This window comes from Trematomus bernacchii, unplaced genomic scaffold (genome assembly GCF_902827165.1).
Source record: "Trematomus bernacchii unplaced genomic scaffold, fTreBer1.1, whole genome shotgun sequence".
NCBI lineage: Eukaryota > Metazoa > Chordata > Actinopteri > Perciformes > Nototheniidae > Trematomus > Trematomus bernacchii.
The window spans coordinates 413,838-441,837 of record NW_022987787.1 but is presented as its reverse complement, the minus strand read 5'-3'; the positions used below and the strand labels follow the sequence as shown (position 1 = coordinate 441,837).

The 28,000-nt window shown below is 39.6% G+C and overlaps 1 protein-coding gene across 1 annotated transcript; it reads left to right on the top strand.

Annotated features, from left to right (window-relative positions):
* The first annotated feature begins 1 nt into the window (after position 1).
* nat16 (N-acetyltransferase 16) lies at positions 2 to 27,060 on the top strand. The gene is made up of 5 exons (XM_034149560.1): positions 2 to 109; positions 21,296 to 21,521; positions 22,296 to 22,520; positions 22,656 to 22,993; positions 23,636 to 27,060. The coding sequence occupies exons 2-5, from the start codon at positions 21,306 to 21,308 to the stop codon at positions 23,862 to 23,864; spliced, it is 1,008 nt and encodes a 335-aa protein (XP_034005451.1). The 5' UTR covers positions 2 to 109; positions 21,296 to 21,305; the 3' UTR covers positions 23,865 to 27,060.
* The last annotated feature ends 940 nt before the right edge of the window (positions 27,061 to 28,000 follow it).

The following is a 28,000-nucleotide window of genomic DNA, read 5'->3' as shown; positions in this document are numbered from 1 at the left end:
TCTTTCATTCATCACCGGAACTGTGCAGCTCCGTGCATCAGCCGTGATAACCGCCTGCCATCCTCCGACCCGCCGACACCAAGGACACCACCACCGGCCATCATCCGCGGTAAGACCCGCAGAGAACGCGGCTGGATACCGGCTGCAAACCGGTTAGATAACGGATGGCTCCGCGCTGTCCTATAGGAAAATTACCAGCCTTCAGCATCCCTATTGAGCGGTGTTCGCTGGTGCTTAGTAGGCCCTCTGGGTACATCGTGACGTGTCTATTGTATTGTTTGATTTTAATCTCCTATGCTATTATGTAATATTCTTTAAAGGTCTTCTCCGTGATCACGGGATAGTGACCTTGTGGGATTATTTGGGCTCTGTCCGTGCACGGTTATCTTGCTGGTATCACTCATGACGACACACAATACTGATTAATATGTGGCTTAAACCTTGGGAAATTATTTTAGATGTATTATATTCCTGTAAGAGACAGGTTCACCTCCCCAGCTGTAAACAAATCTGGACATATATTGCTTTATATCATGGCATTAAGGTCATGGTCATCAATGTAGTCCCATTCATCCATCCTATACTTCCATGTTGCTGGACAGAATGAGAGATGGAGACATATAACTTCAAATACATAAAACATAACACTTGTAATACAAAACCATTCAAGATATAGGCCTACTTTTAAGAGGTTGTAATGTTTATGATATTTAATTTGGGCTGTTAGAGGAGGAGTCTATTGGACTGCAGTTTTTATCCGATAACATGTTTTGGTAAATTAGGACAAATGATCAGAGCTCATGCAGGAGCAGGTGATGAGGAGGATGCAGTCTGCAGCTATGGGATGCTTCAACATCAGAGTGTCTCAGAGTGGGATCAAACCTGGACCTGGCAGCTGTAACTAACAACTATTGTCTTTATTGTTTAATTCAGAAAATTCTAAGTTCATTAATATATTAGTTTAGAAATTTGATGTAGAAAGTATATCAGCAACTATTCATTCATAATGATTTGACCAATTAGGTCAAAAAGCCAAACATTCAATGGAATTATTGTATTAAATATCAGTGTGAATTAAATATTTCAATTTGTATATAAAACAAATACATAAAAATGATATAAAAAATGTGATGGAAATTTCCCCTCAATTTAGATTTTTTGTTAGAACATAAAACTTTATTTAATTTATTGAAATGTGAATAATACAGTCATTAGTTGCAGCCACAGATGAGTCTGATTACTGCATCAAAGAGCTGGTCTGTGAACTGTCAAAGTAATATTTCAATTTCTCTACAAAGATATCAAACCTAGAAAAGCTTTAAACATGAAGCTGGAACCAGACAATGTTAAACACTTTGCTTGATACATGACTTGAGTTCATTTTCCGTTTAAATACTTGATTCATCTTGTCAGCCCCTGACAGCAGAGAACATAATGCCTTACCCTGTATGGTGGAAAAGTGACACAATTCTTTTTTCATGAACTACATTTATTTGACTTTTGAAATATGTTATTATTCAACAAAGGTCTCTTTTGAGGCTGAATTTGTTTAAGGAAGATTTTGCAATTTAGGAGAAAATAACAGAAACGCCTTTTTATTGATGTCACCTGATCACAGGGATGCAGGCTGCTGCTATGTCGAATAATTGCATGGTTTTCATTAAACTATATGAGATCTACAGAACGTCCCATCCAGTGACTCAGACTGGGTACTTTATTTGTTAGATTTTCCTCTTGTTATCATACAAACTAAATGTTCTGTCATGCCTGTCATTATTTCCCACTTCAAAACAGCTTAAACTGGCACAGTTGGCAGTGAGTATAGTCAGACTCTATTTATAACAACAGGATGTCTCTAGCAGCAGCATGGTCACCGATATTATTTTCCAAGCCGAGAAGTGTCATTGATCTTAATGGGCTCTGACCTCCCATGATTTATTATAATGTACTCTGCTACTTTGTGTAATTTTGAATAAAGACAAATTTAGAAATTGGTCCATATTTGTTCTGCTACTGCTACGAGACAGGATTGTTGCGTACTGGAGCTGCCCATGAAGAGCAGGAAACAAGGTCATCTTTGTGTACTGTGTACTTCTACTGATAACCCAATGCCATCATAGATAAAAACAACAATCTATGGACCGATAAGGCTGTAACATTCATTACACATTATAAACCAAATTTGATTATTAGCTATTGTTAGATGTGGTGCAATACAACTTAATATAACAGGATCCATATTTTGTTCAATCAAGGATATCAAAACCAAACTATTCAGCTAACAGGGTTTCATTTTTGAACCTGTTGACAAATTAGATTTACCATTTTCTACGAGTAAATACTGTTCATCTTATTCTCCAATCAACAGGGGCAACCAATCGTTCTGGGTATAGGTGGTAGTTTACATTTTGAGACTTGTAGAGTTCCAAAAGTATCTGAAAAACAACAAACCTAGAAACCTCAACTTGAGATAACTACTGTATATGTTAATGTTCAGCAATAGCAGCTTGAAGCGCTGATGGTAATGACTATATTAAGCATGTAGCATAGATGTCAGCAAGCTCATATCTGGAGAAAATATAGTCAGTTTCAAATACCTTAATATATGTATATATACAATTTTGTATATGAATTGATTCATTTCCAATTGATTAGCTCAATAAATAAATTAGGATTTTTTTTGTAAACCGTATAAATGTGCCAAATGTTCATGTACAGATTGCATACATGCAAATCAGGTCAAATGCAGCGTTACTTGTACTTCACCTCGTACGATATCTTATGGTAACGTTTAGTAATTTCCGAAGAATGTCCAGCAATACGATTCTGTACATTTCATTTTGTAATTTACGTACCTGCCTTTAGTTCAGTTTGTAAGTTATGTTAAAGAAAAAAAGACGTTTGCATTTGCGTTGACTTGGTTTCACATGTGACACCCTACTTTTGCGGACTTTGTCGTTCTTTATACTACTTACCAGATTCTCTTAGATGCTGCCTGCCCTGCATGTCCATAATAACCATTACGTGGTTTATATACAAGGAATAATTAATAACTTTCTATAGGTATAAACTGGGATTTGTTTCAACAGAGGGAGGTCAAGATTATTTCTCATCATTATTAATTGGTGATAAAATATATAGATATAATATATAGAATATATACAATAGAGCACAGCTTTTGTTAACAAATTACGGGTTCACCATATTAGAAAAAAATAACTTTGTAAAATTACATTTAGAACAATATGTATTGCAATGTAAATCACAGGAATATTTACACAAACATTCCACTTGAATCTTTCATTTGAAAGCTTAATGCAACAATCTGGTGCACTTTGAGATCAAAATGATAAGGCTAGATTAAGATGATATATCATATTGTGCTGTTGAGAACATTTGGTGTAAATGACTGATGATACAAAGCATGTTAAACAAGATATTCTCCATATTTCGGGAAGGATTTGGGTGGTTGGATTGAAGCGCCACCTTCACCATGCCGACCAACTACAGCTGGTCAAAAAGACAAGGGATGACATCTCATCAATAGTCAATTCAGAACCTTTCCAAATCTGCCTCCACATTACCAGGGGTAAAACAACTCTGGGCTGACGTTCCCGTTGTTTTCCTCTGGACAGAATTCAAATTATTTCAACTTTAACCTTGATTGCCGCTGACCTTTTGACACGCAACCAATCAGATAACAGCCGTATGAAGCGCAAACTAGCAGGGTGGAGCTAACCTCATATTATGTGTCGGAGCCAAAATGCTAAGCTAGCCTGCGTTTATTGTTTTATTATTCTCATGGCTTGTTAACACCACACACATTGGTAATTGATTGTTTCCGGTGATCGTCACATGGGTGTGGTTAATGGTGTTTTGGGCACCTGGTGTATGTGGGGGTTTGTGGTATGACAATGGGGGATCTTTTATTGACCATATGGTTCTGCTTGGTTATTGTTTGTTTATTTGCTTTATTAATTATCCTTAAAGCTTTAACTTTAGTACAGACTTTAATTATTAATCGGCAATGAGCAAAGTTTAGTCTCTGAGCGGTTTAATTCAAAAAGAAGGTGGTCTAACGCTGGGTAGTATCTGGATGTTTCGGGTGCGCTTGATTTAATATGCACACTGAAAAAACTGATCAGTTGACTTTAATTAAATGTACAATATCAACAGATTTCACAACATAACTGTATTAGGTTATTTGAAAGCAATAATATTACGTTTAAATATATTACGTTCAAGTTAATATTATTGCTTTCAACTAACATAATACAGTTATGTGACATTTGTTGATATAATACATTTAATTACATTAGTGCAGGGGCGTTTTCTATGAGCAGAGGACACATTTAAAATGCAAACATATACATTGTTGAAAAGGCTGATGAGCGTAGGCCACCCCTTGGAACCAGCCCCATTGAACCCCTGGTTATCAGTACAAACCCTGGCTATCACATGCTAAAGTGAGCATGCAACCTATATCCACTCAAAGTGATTAGACTCTGCAACTAGAGAATCCAGACACCTCGCTTTACCTTGTAATAAGAATGTAAGTAGATATAAAAGACTCATGTGCAGCTATCAGACATGGCTCCTATCCCATTACTTCTGCTGTAACACTATCGCTTGTCTCAAAGTGCTTTTGATTGGGTAATGGTCATTTAGAAATGAAAGCCAGGAGGTTGATGCGAGTTGCAGTAGTCGACTAAAGAAAAATACAGGCATGAGAGTCATTCTGTAGTCCAGTGCATTCATGGTATCTGCTGTTGTTAATACACTAAGCTAATTCAATCATCATGAAATTAATAACAGTAATCAATTTACTTTGTAGAAGATCCAGATTTAATCAGATTTGACATATTTGACATAATAAAAATACCTAAAGGCCACATTTTTACACATTGCCGCTCTTCAGGCCCAGTCGCAATGCATTCTGGGAGAATCCCTCTCTCACTTGATTTGACTGCATGTGGAAATTCTCCATTTGGCGGGCCATCTGGACTTCAGATACCCCTTCATCCCGAACAGAAAATGGGACACACCACGCTACATGTGAGGGCACAAAATGGAGGTCCAAGATTGCTTCTCGATTATAATTAGTGGTACAAAAAAAATGCCAAGCATATTTGACATGACTATGACATGATGCGGCAATAATGCAAAGGTATTAGAAACCTTTTGATGCATGTCTGCTTGGTTTTAGCATGTAACACTATGTTGGCGAAAAAGTGTCAGAAATCAAACAAAATTAGACTTAAAGGTGCATTTATTGAAACATTTGACACTTAGGGATTGCTAACAAATTAAGGCTGTTATTATGGTCTCTTTTAGCATGTTTTGCTTATTTTAAAGCTAAATTCTGTAATTAGTTTCAAAGCTAAAAGAGCGCCCTTACCAAGCTTTAGTTCTGAATATAGGGATTACTTTACTGTTTGATTACTTAAAGTGGACCTATCATGCTATATTTAAATTATATATTGTAGGGCCATACCTATATAAGGTATATTTATACGTTTCTGTTTTCAAAATACCAAACAGATCATGCATTTTAGCCATGCCTCATTTCGCTCTATGTGCTGTTTGCTGTCTACGGGTCTGATTCTGCTGACCACGCCCCCCTGCAGGAGAGGGGAGACGTGCTCTGATCAGCTGCTGGGCTGTCAGAAGAGGGGGAGAAAAAGAGATCTCCGTCCTCCGTGTTTTATTATATAGAGTCGTTATTCATTTGTTTTAAAGCTCAATAAATAACAAAGAAGACCTTTGACCGGCACTTTTCTAATTTTGTCCGGAAGATTTAAACTTTAACGGACATCTTGACCGGCGAAAGAAACTGAAACTCTGCCGCACGGTCCCCTCGTTCCTTGGAAGAGGCGGAGAGGTGGGTGTTTGTCATCTGCTGGTGGACTAACCGGAGAGAATTACAGTGCTTGCCTCGACGGGGAGGGATTGCATTGAATTAAAGCAGCGGGAGCAAACGCTTGCCTCGGGGAGGGAGAAAAAAAGCCACAGCGGAGAATAAACAGAAGGGTAACCATGGTAACTATGGGCGGGAAGTCTTCTTCGCTGCTTTTGTGGCAGACTACAGCGCCACTTACAGGCCTGGCATATGTACTACAGCGTCTGCAGCGCTTTCGAGCGGCAATGGCCGGCCGTGGCCCAACCCCACATTCCCCTGATAGGTGGAGAGTTGGCCCAATAGCCGTAGCGCCACCGTCCTGACGTCAGGACAGTGTTCAAATCTTGATCAGTTTTTATCAGATCCGTTGCAGCCCCTTTTTTAGAGATTTGGGTATGGAGGAAAATAGAGAGGGTTGTGTTTTCTGACACTTGGCGAGTTCCCTGGAACACCGGGGACACATATTCATGTATAAAAGACGTACAAAAGTGCATTTTGCATGATAGGTCCCCGTTAACTATTCTTAACAAGGATAAACACAGGTTGTAATACCTATATGTCTTCTATTCACTCCTCTATTAGCATCATTGTTCACTAACTAACCTTTTTGCTAAAACATGGCTGCCTGTTGTGTGTTTGTGAACCGTAAAACCAAAACAAATAGGCTAGGAACCTCAGAGAGGATGATCATTCTCTGCTGGTTTGTCACTTTCTTCACATTACGCGCATCCACTTGATCCATTTTTAAAATAAAAGTATTGATAAGTGCAGCTCTAAATAACCGCGGGACAGGTGAGCTGTTTTGGCGGCCTCTCTCTCCTATCATCACCATTTCCATCCTGCTCCCGCCATCACTTTTATCCCTCTGTCTTTTGTGTGGTGACTCACGGATGAAATACTTTCTGTTGTCATGCAAGGCTGTACAGCTGCTGGAGGGAGAAAAAGAGAGGGTGAGAGAGAGAAAAGAGGGATGGAGAGAGAAAAGAGAGAAAGGATGTGATCTGATGTCTTTTGACAGTTTGGTATTTGGGATTGAAAGCGTGGAGGCATTATTGTATTAATCATGGAAGGGGAGAGAAAAAAATAGGAAAGCACAACTTGGACATCCTATTCTTTCCACTTTTGTAAACACATTTACTCACACAGGCCGGGCCCTCTGTCTCCATCGCCCCATGCAAACAGGGGCACGATAAAGCGGCAGTGGAGGGGATGGGGGGTTGGGGGGGGGACATGGTTTTGTACATTCCAAACGGGGTTGGGTTTGTTATGTGTGTTGTCATGCAAGATCTAAAGCTTGGTGTTTTAAAGCTTTTTGGATTTTGATGTTATAATGACAATGTCAAATGCTCAGCTTCACCTGCCTGGGTGCGTGTCACATGACTATTGCTGACATGTATTGCTGCAAATGGTCTAATTAGACATTCAAAGAGGCCTTATTAATCTTTTGGGGTATTCCCTTTCCTGTAATTTGTGATATAGGTTTTTTTTATATGTAATGCAAAGGCTAAAATCCCGAAGTCCCGCCCCCTGTCTGAAACACTTCCATTGGACTCCTTTGTTTACTTTCGTTACATGGTGACAACTCGTTGTAAAACTTGTGCTTCTATTAGCTAAAGCTCCAACACATTGTACATGATCTATATGACATCTATAAGAGGTTGACCAATCACAACAGAGCCGGCCAGCTAACCAATCACAGCAGACTGGGCTCTGGTTTCAGACAGAGGGTGAAAAGAGGTGCTGCAGCACAGTGGCGGCGCCAGATATTTTCTTTTGGGGGTGCCGTTGGGGTAGCTTGACGTTTCATAGAGGGTGCTCAAACATTTAGGGTGCTCAAACATTTAGGGTTTCCCATTAATGTACCGGGCGCTACAGTGGAATGTTCTACTGCAACACTCCCCACACGCACATACTGTACACAGTGTGTATTTTTTTTAAATATTGAAATTAAAAGCATCAATCTGGTGCACTTTGAGAGCAACATGAAGAGATCTATGGATACACCTCTCAACACCCATATGAAACAGAACTGTAAACAGATTTTCTATTGCTTTATGCATATTTTACAAATCACTCCCTTTTTAAACTGTATTCTTGTTTTACTGCCATATAATATTTCATACCTGTTTTTCATTTATGCTCTTATATTTTTATACCTATAATGATCATATAAATGGTGGGCGGTGGTGGCAAAGTCCATAGGGGACTTGGCTTGGCAACTGGAAGGTCACCAGTTCAAGTCCCGGAAAGACTGAGTGCTACCGAGGTGTCCTTGAGCAAGGCACCGTTCCCTACACTGCTCCCCGGGCGCCGTACATAATGGCAGCCCACTGCTCCTAACACGAGGATGCGTCAAATGCAGAGAAACCATTTCCTTACATTGTACCTGTACTACATAATGACAATAAGTTCAATCTTCTTCTTCAATAAACGTGTGCCTCAGAAATACTTATTTACATAAATCCTGACCAAACAGTTTTGAGACCCACTGAGATAACTTAGACTAAAGTGAACTATCTAAACACTGAGAGAGTCCTTTACTTCACCTGAGCTGAGGTTATCTGAGACTCTCAGTCTGACAGGAGAGAGTTCTCCCTCCACCTTGTTGTTGAAAAAGCTCCTTATATCCGTTAGCGTATGCTAGCACCAGATGCTAACCACAACGATCTCCGGTACCGGTGCGCGCTCTCTCTCTCTCTCTCTCTCGCTCGCGCACGCACACAAAATGGCTCGTGTCACACACACACAGAGCAGAGCTTGAATGAAACACAGAGACCCAGAAGTACTTGTACTGTACTGTAGCATATTATTTTCGAATCCATCCTTTTTCAAATTATGAATTTCACACATAAAAAAAAGACACATACATTTATTGGGGGTGCTTAGGGGGTGCTATGGCTATCCTGGGGGGGTACTTCAGCACGCCCTAGCGCCCCCCTGGCGCCGCCACTGCTGCAGCGTATGAGAAAAATAAAGAGCTTTCTGAACATTAAAGCATGGAGACATGTCACAGGAGAGACACTTAATAAATATGAACCAAAAAAAGGGCATAACAAGGACCAGATAGGATATATAGTAACGTTTTGATTCCAGTATATAATGTATATAGTATTTTAACATAGAAATAAATTGAATAGATAGGTCCTATTGTCACCAATACTCAATTTACCTATTTAAGTTAGTATTGGCCTGATATTTATATCAGTGCATCCCTGTTTTACATTTCAATTTTTTTAATGTATCAATTCAATGAAAGTGCTTACAGTTTTATTCAAGAGAGAAACATTTAAGTAAATAAAAAATAATTACAGGAAGCATGTGCTGCAAACATATCTATGTTTATGCATCAGAATACATCAATGTGCTCAGCATTAATAGCAGGATGGTTGTTCCGAGTTTTGAACGCATTAGAATGTAAAACACACATTCTGAATGTCTTGGGGCACCACATTTTCACTATTTGGATTCAATCACATTGTTTGCTAATTGACAATCTTGCATGATAACATACAAATACATGTTTCTAACCAATTGACTAAGGTTGTCGCTCTCATGATTTACTGTGAAGTCATCTAAACATCAGCTTCTCTGCTGTCTTCTAACAATGTCCTTTCTTCAAGTGTCTTCACAGTGTGTCTGTCCTAAAAGTGTTTAAGTAGAGGTTTCTGATGTCCCTTGTTATGTGTTAGTGTCAAACTGCTAAGAATTGTCACTGTATGTCAGGATGAGGAGCTCAATCAGATAGTCTGAACAATTATAAAAGCCAGAGAAATTCATTCTAACTACACACAGGAGAGCGTGTTGGTGTATGAGTAATACCAAAACAAGGGAATCATTTTCTGATAAAAGAGGAACAGAAGAGGGTCCAAGGGTGCACAGCTTTTGGTCAGTGTCAAAATGAAGAGAAAATAGTCAAATTGTGTGATCCAAGCCCCGTGAGAGCAACTAAATAATAATACAAATATTTCATCAATGTTCATTAATTCAGCAGCGAACCGGGCACTAATGAGCAAAGCATAAATCTGTCTCTGATAGAACATGTGACTTTTTCAGGCAGTGTTAAGTGGGACATTGTGCTGCACATACATACATACACACACACACACACACACACACACACACACACACACACACACACACACACACACACACACACACACACACACACACACACACACACACACACACACATACACATACACATACACACACACACACACACACACACACACACATACACATAGACATACACACACACACACACACACACACACACACACACACACACACACACACACACACACACACACACACTTTACGCATTGTATGTCGCACTACAGGGACTTTGGAGATTAATGACTGTATAGGTGCTGCAGTGCAGAGGGGAGGCCAGGGGGAGAAGAGGACAAGAGAAGCGAGGGAGGGGAGAGATTTAGGAGAGGCGGGGGGGAAGGGGATGGTGGGGGAGGCTGGGAAGAAGGAGGGTGGGGGGGGGGGTGAGGATGCATCAATGAGGCTGGGAGGAAGTTAGGAGATGAGGACTTAAATAGAGCGAGGCAAAGGAGAGGTGAAAGGCCATTAGGTGCAGTCTTAATGTAGACGTGGAGAAGAATGGCGTCTACCTGAGCAGTTTCATTGTTTGCAGATCGCCCTGACTCATGATGAACTGCTGCAAAGTCAAACAGGGCTAGTGAGTGAAGTGCCTCTCTCATTTTGCCTCACTGATATTGTACAGAGCAGACAGAAAAAACATAAACAAATCCAAAATCCTAATTTCAGCTGTCCTCTCATCCTCTCGTTTCATCATATTTATTACACCCGCAGCTGTCTGTGGGTGTAATGACACACACGTAATCCCCACCCATCCCCCTCACACACTTCCTCTCCTCCCGATGACCCTCATTCATTTGACGCCGTTTTGGCCACCCTTACGTGCATTTGTGTTTCGTCAGAAAATGTTAACATGAATCCCGGTTTGAACTTCTAATTCTGGTTTACACACCTTTAAACAGCCAGTCTTGCAATTAAATGTTTATTTTAACGAGGATTTTTAATGAGCACTTCTGCATGATGGTGACCTCATGACCTTGGACAGCAGGGTGAAAAATAATCAATCAGTGCTTGTAGCCATGTGTCAACCCCCAAATAAATCAGTCCAAAAATAAATCAGATAAAAAACTGGCGCTAAATCAAAACTGAAACACCGTCCTGCTGCCAAAATACTCATAAAGCACAAAATGTGTATTAATCTGCAGATGAAAATAGTTTCATATAAATGCATGCTTTTTTAAGGTATATTGTCGATCCTTTGAAAAAAAGGAATATTGCATTTGTGGCCTATATTAGTGTGGTGTTTCAGGCCAATGCCAATATTGATATTTGTAAACAAAAACAATTTGATAGATAATGCTCGATATTTAGTATAAACGTCTGTTGAATGCCTGTTTACCTGATTCAGACATTGAAATTCTTATATACAGTGTGAAGGGGGCTTTAAATAATCACACCAGGGCTCAGCGGGCAACAGCCATTTGTAAATGTGGATTTAATGTAAGCCCATTAATGACTTTGCTCATTCTTAAAAGCCATTACTGTCTCAGCCATTTCCAACCGGAGTCTCTTTGGCTTCCAGCCCACTGGAATCCCATTTCCAGCTATTATCCAGCCTCTACGATTAACTGTAACAAAATAGGTTTGTAGCTCCGTTCACCAAACACTCGTGGAATTCTTCTTTTTCGTGTGTGTTCTTACATTTGTTTGGGCCAGTCTTTAGGAAAGCAGAAGGAACACCTCTTTCCCCCGTAAGCTGATCAATGAAGGTGAAAATGTGTTCACTTATGCCGCATTTCCACCCATTGGTTCTCCTTTTTTGTTTTTCAATTAGCAAATGTTGAGGATAGTAGCTGGCCCTTTTTTGGTACCACCTCAGTCGAGATTGTGCGTAGTGTAATAAGATGATGATACTAAAAGCTGTTGACAACTGATTGGTCAGAGAGTCTTCACCAGTGCGTCATCGGAACATCCTGCACAAACCAAACTATTGCCGATAGCGATTCGAAAACATTAAATAAATGGCAGTCCGGGAACTACGCGATGACTTCTTGGCTCCTTCCTCCTCTGGATGTCAGACTAAAGCCATTAGCATCGTTTTGCAAATGGTCAATTTATTTTCAGTACTTTTCACTGCTTTGTAGATTCAATTGCTGTGATTGAAATTGACCTGTCCCAAAAAATGTTGGTCCCTAAAATTAGCAAAATAAAGAACAACTCATTCCAGGTGCACCGGGTCGATGGAAAAGTCCAACGCCATGTGCAAACTTGCAAAATGGTCACACTACAGCAGTCTGATGGCAGTACACTGTTTCAGCTTCCATAATCACTGCTTCTCCTGGTGGATAGATCCTTTCTGCAGTTTGCTTAGGGGTGATATAAAGCGGAATTGAATTCACGACGTCATCGCGGGGGATCACAAACCACGAGGAGAACAGGGACCAACCAAGGATGAGCCAAGGGCCAGCTTTATGATATAAAACTTTAAATAAAACGGAAAAACTGGTAATAAATCGCAAAGAATTAAACTTTTCTACTCAGGAAATGCTAAAAGTATTCATGTCAAACGATCATCAGTGAAGTACAGCTTACAAGAAAGCTACCGCAGCAACTGGTAAGCTACCCCGTTGTAAATTATGCATTGTGCCTCAGATGACGCATTATTCATGACTGATGCTACGTTGTACAGGTGGAGGTCTTAAACCATTAAGCACATGTGCTGAGGTGGTTGAGCTCGGACAAAGTAATGCCTCTAAAAGCGGGTAAATGCTTCCTCTGGTGCTGGGTGACGGACTCTAGAGTTCTTGCCAAGGTAAGGGCAACATGGATTAATTGTGTTTTTACGCACAAATGTCAAAATTCATATCTTTCCTATCTTTATTCCTAGGACAAACATCCCTTCCCCATTCGTTGGCCCGTGGCAGGTGTGTTACCAGGGAAAGACAGATGAACGGAGCCATGGACGCAGAGGCCATAGCATTAGAAGAACTGTGAATAAGCAATACAACTTTGTACTTAAAATAGCAATTCTAGGCTCTTAAAATTAAAACATGTAAACAGTAAAACAATTTTGACTCTTCTTTCTACTATTTTATAATATTTGTTGTTACATTTCGCCATGGGGAACGTAGAACATGTCCTACCACCTGCAACAAAGTAATTTGTTTTTATAAATTCATTGGGCCACAGCTCATAACTGGGCTCTCAGCTGTGGTCCTGCAAATGGCTTAAGAAGCCAATGCAATTAGCGATATCGTTTGTTACCTAGGCTTTCAGTTCCTCTTAGACAACTGCATTAAGGCTTGGTTGCCCCAGCTTCAAAAAACGTCCAAAAACTGCGGGCAAATAAATAAATTCCATTAGAATTGGAACACTTTGTGGATTTACCATTGGGGATGAAGAGAGGGAAAAGATCACCTTAAGTTCAACTGGTGACCTATAGCAAACAATTAACAATATGAATGAACTAAAAACACTTTGCAGAGAAATTAGAAGATCTGCCACATTTGATGTGTTGGTGCTGTGATTTGTCTCGCGGTTAACCGAAGCTTTCTCGTCCTCGCTTGAAGTTGTGATTTGCACGTTTGCCTTCCATAACTCCAACCCATCATCGAGAAAGCCCAATATTATCTTGAAGTCTTTCATAACTGAAATGACATACACACTGACATACTTCTGGGCATGCCAGCTGCCATGGCAAGATGGAACCCACTGACATGTTTTGGACATTATCATCTTTCCATTGGCCACTTGCTTGACGGCCTTTAGCTGTATAATTGGTTGTCTTCCACTTTGACCCTCGCATGTTGGATGAGTTCATTTTTGTTGTCTGATCCAAACAGACAACGACTAACTAACTTAATTAGAGCTCTCATAAAAGTTTCTATATTTGTATTTCTTTTGTTTTGTTTGAATGTGTGTGTGCGCTTGTGAGTGTGTGTGTGTGTGTGTGTGTGTGTGTGTGTGTGTGTGTGTGTGTGTGTGTGTGTGTGTGTGTGTGTGTGTGTGTGTGTGTGTGTGTGTGTGTGTGGTGGGGGGCAGGGTTGGGGATGGGAAATGCTGGGGGGTTGGCAGGGTTGAAGGGTAGTGTGTAACAGCCTGATAGAATTATCTTATGGCACCAGAATAAAACAATAATTCAAATCCTGGATTAAGTGACTTTAAAGATATCCATATATCAATGCCAAACAATATATAATAAAGAACTCCTATCCTTAAAGTAGGAGTAGGAATAAAGTTAAATATTATTACCAAAACATGTCATTTTAACAGATTAATATATTCAATATTGTATCATGTACATGTTAAACATCGTTGATAATAATAGCTTTCTCCACACAATGACCTAAATCAAACAGCTGCTGCACAATGAGACCCAGTATTGGTTGGCTCACTTAACATGGAAGGTATTGATTTTTAGATAATACAGTAAGGTCATTTTCATTGGATTTTAAATAAGGTTTATATTTACTGCATATTTTTCCATCAACAATATCTTTCTTAAAATGTTTGGAAGTAACATTATTAGGGAAAATTGTTAAGAATAAAATGTAATATTCCCCATATAAGAGCAATATGTATGTCAATTGTGAATCAGTCATTAGATGCAGGCACCTTTAGAATAAAAAAAAATCATATAATTAACTCAAACCATGGAGTTGTAATGCTATTTGTTTTAATATAATAATATTTAAGCTTCCCTTTTGTAGAAATACATTAACAATGGGGGTCACCCCTACAGAGGAGGGAGAGATTTTTTTCTATACCAATCCATCTAAAAGTCGCCATTAACCATGACCTCTGTCTTTATAGTGTTTCGCTCTAGAGCCGTTCATATCACAGATATAATGGATGGCCCACAAGATTTCGATGTGCATCATAGTACAAGGTCATTTGAGAGGCCTTTTTTGATTTACATATTTTATTTGTTCACAGTTAAGTGGAAATGTTACAGCATGTGAGGTATACTGTAGGTCAGTAAGCTATATCTAGTTAGCTTCCAGTCAACCCTATGGCTTTATGGTCATTTTTGTATTTTGATAGCTATTTAAATATAATGAAATGTATCTTATGAGTGAAGAAAAGAAGATATTTCTCATATAAAAATATTGAAATGGTTAATCCATCACATCTAACTTTACCTACTTGGATTTTGGATGTCTGGTGTTCTTTTGTAGTTACTGTATCAACCTTTACAGTATATTAAAAAAATTCAAATAAGAGTCACACAGATGAGAGGATATTTACATAAATATAGTCCAAAACCACATAAGTATGATGTTTTACAACAGTTGCTGCAAACAGTAGTTAGGGTTAGGGTTAGGGTTAGGGTTAAGTTATCTGTTCATGGATATTACGTTTAGCTTACTTGTTGAGTAATTAAGCTAAGTGTATAATAAAATCATATTATATTATAAAAGATCAAATGTCAAGAAATGGTGATGGTTGTGATATTATGTAATCAAAGCAAATTCATTAAACAAACTGTACTAAAACAGGTTGAATTGCTTTGCATATGTATTTCAATGATAACTAATACAGAACAGAAACAACCAGTGTAGCTGACTATGTCAAATATTGCACAGCTGTCTTATTTTTATGGCAACAAGCACAGAGTTATGATTGACTGATTCCCCAACTAATCATTTTCTGGTGCCTGTGTGTCAATGGTTTGTTTCATGTATAGGCGGGGCAACGTTGGAAAAATGACATGGAGCCTGCTATCGCACAACAGAGTGGTTTGCTTATGTGTTTGCATCCGCATGGAGCCTACTGGCATGAAGCACTGGAGCCAAGGATCAACCCTGGAGACATGAATGATTTTGGTGTCCATGTTCTCATCACACCAACAGGATAATCTACTGAAGACATGGTGTGTTCCTTTGAGTTTTGTATTTTGAGGTATTCAAGAGACCTGTTCTTTTTCTGTGTAGAATTGGGGGAAGTCAAAGAGGAGAGCTGGCTGCGTACTCCAAATAAATCAAATCTGGTGTATTTACAGAGACAAAATGGCAAGTTCATCAAGAATTTGTGGCTGGTTTTATTTTGATCGCCAGTTGGTTGTTGCTGTAACTCTTAGTTTTCTGAGTTTTGCTCTTAAACCATCAGATTGTTTGAACTCTTTGGAGTTAAGTTATATAACTTCTTTGATGCTACTTTTGGGACTTGGGGTTATCAGGCATTGCTGAAACTCAATCATCAATCTACTGCTATATTCTCTGCTCTTCTTTGCTGTCATTGTTGGTACAATTTGGTGCCAAGTGTACTGGTATGCCGGTCAATTCACCAACAAAGTAATGTGACGGAATGCGCTTATTTGTGTGCATCCCTTTGGTTTAAGGACCAATTGTGTCCATTGTGTCCTTCCCAAACCCAATTCCAAAGCTCCCCCATCTGGCACAGGCATCGTTAAATGACCGGACCCCAATCTGCAGCAAATAAAACTGGCAATCGCCTGCAGTGGCGTATTTGATTGCAGTTCAACAGTCTCTTGCAAATGTGCCAAATTCCATTTAGTTTGGAGTACACCGCCAGCCAAAGAGAGGGAGGGAGGAAGTGAAAGCATGAGAGAGTGAATAGGACAAGAGTAAATCAATGAGTGTGTGAGAGAGAAACACAAAAACAAAACAGCATCGCTCTCATTGGCAGGACCAGAGTACCCAGCTAAGCCTCACACCCCATCTCAAATCATCAAAGCATGATGGAAAAATACCAGAGTCCAGAGTGTGTATGTGTGGGTCTGCTGTGACCAGACAGTGTTTTCTCTACAAATGCCCTTACAGCTCACATGGCCCATTGATAGATCATTGGAATATTACTAGCATTTCTGTGTTAGCCTCTCCTAACCAGAAACACCCCTAAGGGACCAACCACATCCAATCCCCTCTCTCAATGGAATCAAAAAGACAGTGCTCAAATACAAAATAAGGGTAATAATATTAGCAACAAATAACCAATCTAAGCAAAGTAACAAAGAACATAGAATGATGTTTTCATCCATTTGTTAGAGGAAGGGGAATGTTGGGTAGGGTTTTAGACATTATTACAAAACATCTAAAGAATTAGCTTTTGTAGAGCACTATGTACTCTTCAGTTTCTCTTGTTAAACTGTGACAGTTACACTCTGTCTACACCAGTCAGGCAAATATTAAGTTGTCCTGCTCAACATTATCATAGCATATTATTAATAATACTAATATTGCACATAGTTATATAGCAGCGAGTGTATTGTAATGATGGTAATTATATTTATATTGGGAAGTTCTCAGTTCCCTTTACTTAAGGGTTAAAGAGTTTGATGGTCACTGGGAGGAAAGACCTCCTGTGGCGCTGTGTGGTGGTCTTCGGTGATCTCAGTCTGTGGCTGAAAGTGCTCCGGTAGGGAACCAGTGTGGTATGCAGGGGGTGAGACCCGTTGTCCAGAATGTTGAGAAGTTTCCTCAACATTCTCCTCTCCGACACCACTGCCAACGACTCCTGATCCACTCCCAGGACAGAGCCTGCTCTCCTGATGAGCTTGTTGAGTCTGTTGGCATCAGCTGTCTTCACCCCGCTGCCCCAACACACTACAGCAAAGAAGATGACACTGGAGACCACCAAGTCATAAAACATCTGCAACATAGTGCTGCAGAAAATACATGAGACACGTCTACAGTCTTTACCACCTCGTAGACTGTAGACGTGTCTCATGTATTTTCAAAAAGGAGGTCAAAGTTGTGTTTCAAAATTTTAAGGATTCTAGATCTTGTAATAAATTACATTTTCAAAAACCTTTCATCATTTTGTCACTTCTTTGGACAAATTGGTATCAATGTAACGAAGCAGGTAACGAAGGCTTGAAACATAATTAGTATTCTCTATAACCCCTCGACCCTTCAGTGAGGGCGTTTTCAGACCTGTACTTTGTTGGCATCTGATTCAGTAACATTTGCACTTCAAAAGTTGTGAACAAATACCATGTGCAAGCAAGGTACCTGACATGGGTCAGAACTATTTCAGGAAAGATTTGTCTTAAAACGCTCCCTCTTTTTTCTAAAGTAAACTTTGATTAACTTTAGAAACGTAGGGATGTTTGTCTTAGCTGTTTTTCATATAAGGAAGTGCGTGTTTTGTTGCAAAAATGTTCCAGAGTTGAAACAAGCCAAGACCGCCCTTTCCAGGTGATCTCGCCAGCTTCTTTTGCCCGGCATCCAATTGCGGTTGCTTTGTTTGATTATGCCCGACCAAACCACATCCAACCTGGGGGGTGGAAAGATCTTGCTTTCATCTTGGAGTTTCAGTACTTCATTTCTCTAGCATTCTCAACACCATAGTTTCTCTACATGGTTGTTCTCCAACTGAATGACCCAGTCCGCACCTTGGGTCCTATTCGGCAGAGGGTTTCTGTTATTCTGGTGATTAGTGCCTCCTCTTGCTCTTTCGTTTTGGTGACTAGGAAATATCCTTGAGTCTCCTCGATCGTCATATTTTCTTTGCTGTAGTATAGCCCTTACCAGCTGCACTCTGGAACAGTTTGTCCTTGGAAGGCACCATAACGATTTATTCATAGGTGGTCCACAGGACACTGGCCTTGGTAGTCACTTAACCCCGGCCGTTTTATTTTCTGAGGTTGCACAGTGTCAGGGTGCTGGACTTGTTGACAGTTAGAATCCTTACTCCCTTTTATGCAAGAACAATCCAGGACTTTATGTGTTCAGGTGTTCAACTTAACTACCCGGATGGATATGTAATGACTTTTGTGTCTTGCTTGTATACATTTTTTAGTGTGGCACTTCAGTACAGTCACACTCTTTCTGTATGTCTTCCTTGCTCTAGGCCCCCTTTGTGATTGTGAAATCCTTAAGAATAAAGCTGCGCTGTGTGTCTGTGTGCCCATCTGTTGGTTCAAGCCATTCAGTCTCAGTAATCCTCTCTCTTTTTGCAACCATGTGTTCACAAATGGGCAGATGAGGTCTATGCAGAAGAGGAGGTTGATAGTGGTCCCATTCTTCCTGAACCTGTTATCATAGTAACCGCTGGAAATAAACCTACCGGGAAGGGGAGGAGCCAAAGCAGAAAAACAGAGGGGGTGCATGCTACCATTGATGGTCCAAATGTGAAACACAAGTTGTTTTGAGGGTTCATATAACGATAGATAGATACAAAGGCTTGATTGTGAATGTGTTTCCACAGTGTGTGCCTGGTGTCCTGTATCTGTTTCTGGTCAGGAGTAGCGTTGCATTTATTTGAAAGCTTTGTTGTTGTCCATTGAGCCAATACTTGGACTGTTTGGCTCGGTCTTTCTTCTTTTCGGTATTCCTTTCTGTTTTGACACATACTGTATGTCTATGCTCTGGAGAGGCCGGTTGGGGATCTGAAGTTGGATAGTTGGATGGTTGTCTTTGTTTGCTATTGTATTTTTTGTCTCAGAAGCCTCAGTTATGGACAATAAATGGTTTGGCTTCAGTAACTAAGACCTCAATGAGGTAGTTTAGCAAACTGTTTGTTGGATTACAATTTGCGATCTTGTTGTTGGTATTCTTCCAATCTCTGTACAGCTATCAAAGCTAGGGCTAGGTACCATTTATAATTCTTTGTCATCAGTGCAAATGCAAACACTCAATGTTGCAGCCAATTTTGAAACATTAACGTTTATGAGCATGGGTTGCACTGTTCAAGTTTGTGTCAAAGACCTGTGGTTGAACTTTGGTAACAGTAACTGCAGATTGGTCTTGAGTGACATCAAGTGCAACAGTACAATGTGTTGTGTTCACAGAGAACCATTGCAGTGTTATCCAGCTGGTTGGTTATGGCACCTTTACTTCGGGGGTGAAAACTGGAGAGACTTATTGTGAATCTTCCATGCTTTATTCCCTCCCAGTGAAATACATACATTGCAGGTTAAGAAGGAGTTATCTTACTACATATTGCCTACTATGAAAGGTGGAATCACCATCCAAAACTGCTGACGGCACTAACATGTGTTTTATTCAAAACATCCAATCAATGGGGGAAGCTTTCAGAATTTGACAGCTTTTGGAATTTATGTCCAACAAACTACTTTGTAACCCTACCTACAGTATATGCTTTTTTATGTTTGCGTTCTTAATTATATCTTATCATATTTTATCACTCTTTTATATGGCTTCTTATGTTGCATGTCTTTCTTTTGCACAAGCTTGTTTTATTTGATTCGATCACACTGTACTACATCATGTGTTAATACCTTGCATCTCGACCTAATTAAATGCAAAAAACTTCGTAAGAGCAAGCATCTTGTTTTTGCTTTCCTCGGTGCAGAGCCTTAACACCTGCACTCTTTTCTTCAATATTATTCAATATTTATTTTTTTTGGTTAGCGCCCACAACACTTTGATCTTGACTTTGTCTTGATGTGTCTTATCTGGGTGAAATAACAGCATTGTGGGCTTCAAGGTTGTGTGATGAAACAAATGTGTTCAAAGCTTTCTCTATTTTATCTTGTCTTTTTAATTCTGTAAATTCTTTAGCCAAGTTCTGGACAAATACCAGTGATTACAATGTGGAGAGGGTATAAGTGTAGGGATTAGAGAGCTGAGGGGTATGGATTTACCAGATTAATCGGAAAAGATATAGGGATCAAGATAGGTGCCAGTCTTACACTTCCTGTGTCTGTTGTGATTGATCTGTTTCTGCCTCTCCAGTTGGTTTCATCTGTGATTTATTTCCCTATTTCTTGCATTTCTCTATCTGTCTGATCCATCATATTCTGCTTTCTACTCATCTGTTGCTCAATCTCATTCAGTTACTGGCCATTATCATTCCTGGCAGTCATTTGTGTTTGGTTCACTCTTTTGGCGATTGAATGAAAATGAAAGGTTTTTCACTGGCATTGCTTTGCTTTTAGTTGTCAATTCCTACACCAATCTCATCAATTTAATTCCTATTTATTTTTCAACTGTATTGGATTCCTATATTATGTAATAAGTGAAAAAAATAAACGTGTATAGATGTTGTCTGTCTGTGTTTTACCACTGCTATTACTCTGCTTTCACAGGCTGCTTACAGTATGTTTCATTTACACTGTGCAAGCCATAACACGTAAAGCATTTGTGCCGGGAGTCACTAATGTGATTATTCTTTCCATTAAATCTATTTAAAGTGGCAGAAATATTACTGAATGTGTTATAATTGAGCACTAAGAGTCTCATTTGGTGTGGATTTGACACAAACACCTGTTATCCAAGCAGACACATTTTGAAGAAGCTTGTTTAGCCCCATCCAGAATGTTGCACCGGGGTTGGGACAGCTCTTGGGCTCTTCCAAATCCTTGTTTAAGAAAATAACTACAATCCATAATAACCTCTCCCCCACTTTGTATCTCATCAGTTATTTCAAGATGAAGATTGACACCAGCCTGACCATGCTCCAGCTCCCAGAGGCCCTGTCCCAGGCAGGCCTTCAGTTTTCTGTGGCCACTGAGGAGGACTTTGATGAGATCATGGGCATGAGCCAGGGTATCTATGGAGGCCTCGACTACCTGCCCACAAGATACACCGACTGGCTGCAGGAGACCAACCGCACCGTCATATTGGCCCGCAAACAGGGAAAAGTGGTAAGTTCAATACAAATATTTGATTATAAGTAATATAACAACTTATGGATGTAGAAAAAGATGAATTCTTGAATTACAGAAGTCGGAAAATAGTTTTCTTACCCAATACATTTCTCTGTGCAAAAGTAAGAGTTTCATGACTTAAAATTAAAAAGTCAACAATTACATTTGTCATAATTAAGGCCATTCCTCGTTGGTTTCATTTCTCAGCAACTGCGTTTAATAAGCAGAAACCTACTGGGAACTTTCCGTTCTCCAACTATCTAAGAACACACAGTATTCAAATGAAACAATTGCGAATGACTGGGAGTCACCTTTGTCCTAATTTGGAGACTAACTGCCATGCTAACATGTCCCAGACCAGTCTCTCTAAAGTAGAGCCCACCAATATGATTAACCCCTCTAACTTCTAGCAAGACAGCAATCGAGACAAACCTCGTAGTAAAGGGGGGTTACTTGGGTTAGGAACTATTATATAATTACTGAATTTTAAATCGTAACCTGTACACGCCAAGCACGGATGCTGACTTGTTGTTTGGCTAGAAACTATACATTGAGCTCTTTAGTGGCACTTTCAATTGATAGTAGTTACTTTATGCTAAGTGTAGCATAAAGTATACATACTACACCAGCTTTGAGTATTTTGGGAGACCTCTTTCTATGTTTACGTCTTATCCGACTCAATGACATTGAACGTGTTTTAGATAACTTTCACTGGCAGAAGGCAAAGTATCCAAAGGGTTCTTCCCAACATGTTCTTCTTCTACTCAACAGATTGCTCTGGAGTCAGTGGTTGTGATTGACGATGGGGAGACGATGCTGGTGGAAGGTCTACGTGTCGCCCCTCAGGAAAGGGGTAAGGGTGTGGCTGGGGTTCTGCTGCGCTTTTGCTCTGATCTGGTCAAATCCAAGTTCGCTGATGCCAGAGTAACCCGCTTGACCCGTGACGATCAGCTCGGACCCAAGGATTTCCAGAAATATCGCCTCATAACCAAGCAGGTACAAGCAACAAGCCTTTCTATGTATAGGCCTGTGCTTTATAAGCCTCAATTTAAGTCAGTTGGTTTTACTATTGATGTAAATATATACGATATAGTCCATGGTCAGCTCCTGCATTGGCTTTCTTCTCTATAGGGTATTCTCCTGGTGCGCTTCAGGGCTGAAGAACTCAAGCTGCGTCTGTCTGATCTTGGTCTTGGAGATATTCAATCTTCTTTGTCCACCTCCTTCAAACCTCCTCCAGTGCGTCTCGACAATACAGCCATCCGCCGGCTGTATCTGACCTCTGATCGGATGCATGGGGTCCTTCCTAACGCCACCATCATTCAAGATTGGCAGCCATTCAAGCTTCTACCCAGTAACATGGCTATTGTACTGAAGAAGGACATTGACTGGATGGTCGATGATGTGGCCAACCCTACTGTGGCCAGCCTCTGTACATTCCCTTTCAGGGTGCCCATTGGAGATGACTGGTAACTCTACTTTCTTTCTTATTATAATCATTGAAATTCAGGGACAACTACTGTGCAGAAAAATATGCAATAATGTTGTCTTACAATAATGCCATTGGTGCCAAAGTTGCTAATTTGTTACATAGTTGTTTTAACCCTCCTGTGGTGTTCGGATTAAATTGGACCGATTACTTCTTTCATCAATCATAAATATTGTGTTTTATATTTGATTGCCTCCAGGCCTTATGATATCCTCCACAGTCGGCATTTGAACATATAAAGTTGCTGATCACCACTTTCTTTGAATTTTGAGTGGTTTAGTCAACTTTGTAACAATGATGGTGTTCCCAGTCAAAAATGACCACCATAGGAAATGAATGGGTAACTCTAGAGTATGTTCATCAGATAGTACACACCCATTCACTTAAACCAGAAGTCTGAGACATTGTTTACATCTTAAAATGGTGTTAAATAAAATGTGGTGATTTTGAATGGTTCTTGTTTCAATGTAAGAGAAGTTAAAGTTACAGAACGGTCAAATTTCCCCAGGAACACCAAAGTGAGGGGGGAGAAACAGACACGACAGGAGGGTTAAGATTTCCAGTTATTTTAGAACAAGAAATTATTTTCACTCAATTGACCAGTACACTTCTTTTAAAACAGGTATTACCTGAACATTGACATGTTCGGTAAGGACCTGGATCATGTCCGGCAGCAGTTCCTGTGCCACCTGCAGCGCCACACTGCCACTCTGAAGGGTCACGTGATGTGCCAGATGTTCCTGGACCCCCCACTCTGGAAGCCCATGATGGAATTCTGCCGCAACATCTTGAACGTGGAGCTGGTGAAGGACTACACCGAGCAATGCGTGGTGGAGTCAGACGTCATCTAGCTACGGGAGGTGGATGGAGAGGAGTGGGAGACGTTGGAGCCAGAAAGGAATAAGGACAAGGGGCAAAACAACAAGGAGTGGACACAACTCAATTACACAACAAAAACAAAACCTTTGTATTGAGGAGGTAGAAACCAGGCAAACAAAATGTAGGTTCTACAAAACAAAACAAGTTTTTGCTGGTAGCGCAGTTTCATTTGACGATACCTAAATATATACAGAGGGTGGACATGAAATAACATGAAGTAATCAGATACAATAAGTCTGTTACAAATACATTTGTAAAGGCTATGATATTCAATTGTTGTTTGAGGTGTTGATACAACCTCATATTTTTAGGTACAATTTTTAAGGCCTTATAGTTTTGAGGTGTGGTTAATACTTTGTGACCAAAAAAGAGAAGGGGCTTAAACATTAACAGTAGATGTTTCCATGGGTCCAGATAACCCCTTAAAATGCATACATACCTTTTTTTTCTTATTCAACCCAATTTAAAGGGCTTCCAAGAGTAGTCAAACACAAATTGAATTGAAAGATGATTATTGGGCGGGTTTTTGGCCCAACACATTGCTTAAATGTATACAATCCAATGATTGGAAACTGATGCAGTCCAAAGCAACAACACTACAAACTCAATCCTCAAATTTAAATATGGAGTTGAATCATTACTTTATTAGTTTATCCTGACTATGATTACAGGGGTTTTTATTAATATGTCCACCCTCTGTATGTCATTTGACTGGGGAAGGTATAATAAGAGTGATGAGCTTGGGAAGGCTTTCTCACACCGGTAGCAGTGATGTACCCTGAAACCTAAAAACAGTCAACATGCAAATGCTATTCTTTTATAAGAAACACAATCTTTTACCCTTAGGGCATCTCAAACCTTTCATCTCCGTTCTTTCTGTAAATATTAACCTTTAAATATGTACACAAGCTGAGTTGGGTTACTAAATCTGCACAACTCTGAAGGCACTTTATTAAAACTACAGACAGGTTGTGTCTACGTTAGAATGAAAGGAATAGTTCAGGATCAAATAGGGGTAATTAACAGATCCCATCACTCTTTTGTTGATGGGTGCATCTTTCAACTAGTAGGCTATTCCTTGTAAACAACAACAACAAATCTCTGCAGAAACAACAAACAAAGCCTGTCATTTTAAATGAACATGCTCAGTCACAAAACGGCTGGCAATTTATCCTTCGTCATGTTCAAGCTTATGTCTTAGCTTTTGTCTTTTTTATTGTTTCTAAATCTTTTACTGTATATATATGTTACTAATTTAATATTTTCACTTAAATGCTGCAATAACATTTTAACAGAAATGAATAACTTCTGAAGCTGTAAGTGAAGTTGAGGCTTACTTTTGTAGATTGCCAGCATAATGCCAAACAAAATGCTAATGCTTGAAATTTTTTAACAGACTACTGTGGAGTTTACTACTGGCTTCAGCTAATGCAGGGAGGAGGAGAACGGAAACAACTGTTTGAATTAACAGAAATATACTGATGTTTTAACCATCTTTAGCTGGCAAACGCCTTTTGAAAAATGCTGTCAACTTCAGAAGGACAACTTCAAACATGTTAGAGCACACTAATCTCTAGTTTATTGTCCAGACATAAACAGAATATTGTGGTTTATACCATGGCCAAGGACAGTACTCATTTCTGAACAATTGGCACGTGTCTATTGAAATGCTAACTGCATGGCTATGTTGGTTTGTATGTTGGTCCATCACTTTTTTACAGACAGAAGTATCTTGACAAATAAGCCTGCTAGATGAATCGCCCTGAAATGTGGTAGAGTTAACAAATTCTATAATCCCTTGACTTTTCATAACGGCACCAGTAGGCATACGGTTTTTACTTATGCAGTGAAATATTTCAGCATTTCACACAGATTGGCTGACAATTTAGTCCAACTTTTAATACACACATGCATGTCTCCTCGGGATAGATTGTAATAACTTTGAATGACTTTTCATCTGGCACCATAATCAGATCACCATTTTCATTTTGTTTAAAACTCAAATACCTACAAAACTAATTACATTCCCATCAGCCTCAGCTCTTATTTTTTATTTATTAGCAAATGCTAAATTAGCATGATAACATGCCTCACTGAAATGGGATACATGTTATATATTATACCTGCTAAAAATGATCATGTTAACTGTCATTGGGAGCATATTAGCATGCTAACATTAGCATTTAGCTCAAAGCATCGCTGTGCCTGTACAGCCTTGCAAAGCTGCTAGCATTGCTGTAGACTTGTTTTTTTGGTGAGTGGCCATGGTATAAGCACAATACCAGTGTGTCGCCATAGAGAAAATAATGAACTTGTTGGAGGACACAATACTCAAAACCTTTGGCCTACATGTAGGCCATTAGCCACTACATTTTAAACTTTATAAAGGCATCTTAACAGGCCTTAAATGTTTTAACACATTTTTTTACATTTTCTTAATTGCCCCTTTGGCATTAAAATGACATCAAGCATCCATAGCGCAGAAAACACACACTTGTTACACTCTCTAAATCTCCCTTTAAATGCCCATTTAGAGGGTGGGACACCCGACCATTAATCTGAGCCAGAGAGAAGAATCTTGTTGGGAAAACATCTCAGTTTGTATACTGTACAACTATTTTACCTCCCTGTTGCCTTGACCAACTATTTTCTTGACTTCGACCCCTTTCTTCTTCTGGTATGCAATTTTATAGGTGTAAGAATGACTGGGCCTTTTTCTAAGACTAATAATGAGTCAAATCGTCAAAAAGTATGGAAAGAAAGGAGAAATCCATTAAAGATTCATATTTTAGCAAAGGCCTAGTAGAGTGGCCATAATCTTCGACATTTTCCAGGGAGCATAGCAAAATAGGAGGGATAATATATTTTTACCGTAATGTTTGTAACCAAAGAAAGTCACCACTCATCTATACCGATGCCCTATCATTTGCTGCCAGGAGTGAAGTGAGGATATAGAAGGATAGAAGACCATGGGTGTGATTATTGTTTTCACGTGATCACAAACTATTTTTTGTAATTTATTTATAAAAATCTCTGTTAATTTGTGATCACCTTATTTGGTCTTAACCCAAACTGCGTTCTCATGATTCTGATTCGGATATGATAATCATGTATTATCAAGCCAAAAGAGGCCCTACTCTTTGCTAACATTCTGATTTGGTAGCTCATATTCTGGATTCCCTAAAAAAAGAAATTACTCAAATATTTCCCTATAATATTTATAAATGATGTATAGCATTCCCTTTTGAATAGACAATTAGACTAGTTTCATTTAAAATGCTAGAGATGGTTTCCCAGTGGTAGGAACCAGTTAGTTTTCAGTTTATTTAGTGTGTGAGCTGATCATTTCCATGTATTCATCCTGGTTCCAGTCTAAGCATGGTAGTCCAATTATACTTTCCATTAGCCGCATCCACTAGCTATTCCTGGGGGATTCCAAGGTATTCCCCGATGCGATGACCTTTGTATTCCAATCAGAATGACCTTTGTCTGACCTGGTGTCTCCACCCAATTGAACATGCCCGAATACCCTCTAAAAGAAAGGTGTTCTTGAGGCAGGGTGAACCAGGTCAACTGATTCTGTTTTAGGTGAAGGGTTGGCTCATAGAGTCTTCCAGGTGTGTAGTTGCTCACCCTTTTTTCTTTAAAGGTGAGAACAGACACCCAGTGCAGAAAACCCTTGCTGCTTGGATCGGCAATCTCATTCCTTTTGGTCTTCGCCGTTCATTCAGGGTTGGAAAGTAGCTCGACTGGTCTAGGGTTAGGGTTAGGAGATTTGCCTCAACTATGACAGTCCGGGTTAGGGTTAGTCCGTCAGTTATCACATAATAGTTGGCACACAACAGTTTGTCTGTTGATATCATTTCATCACATCACACACCAAGACGAGATCTTTACTTAAGGTAGTAACTCTCTCTTAACCCAAAGTGACCACTCACCATCATGATATTAGGTGAAGGCCAGAATGTTAATTGATTGGTAAATCCAGTTTGTGACTTCCAGGGTCAGGTCCATCTTAACCAAAACAGTTTTTAAGTAAATCCATGTAATCCTCACTTGTCCACAAGACCCTAATACTCAGGTTTCTTGTTGGCAAGTTGTCAGCCCC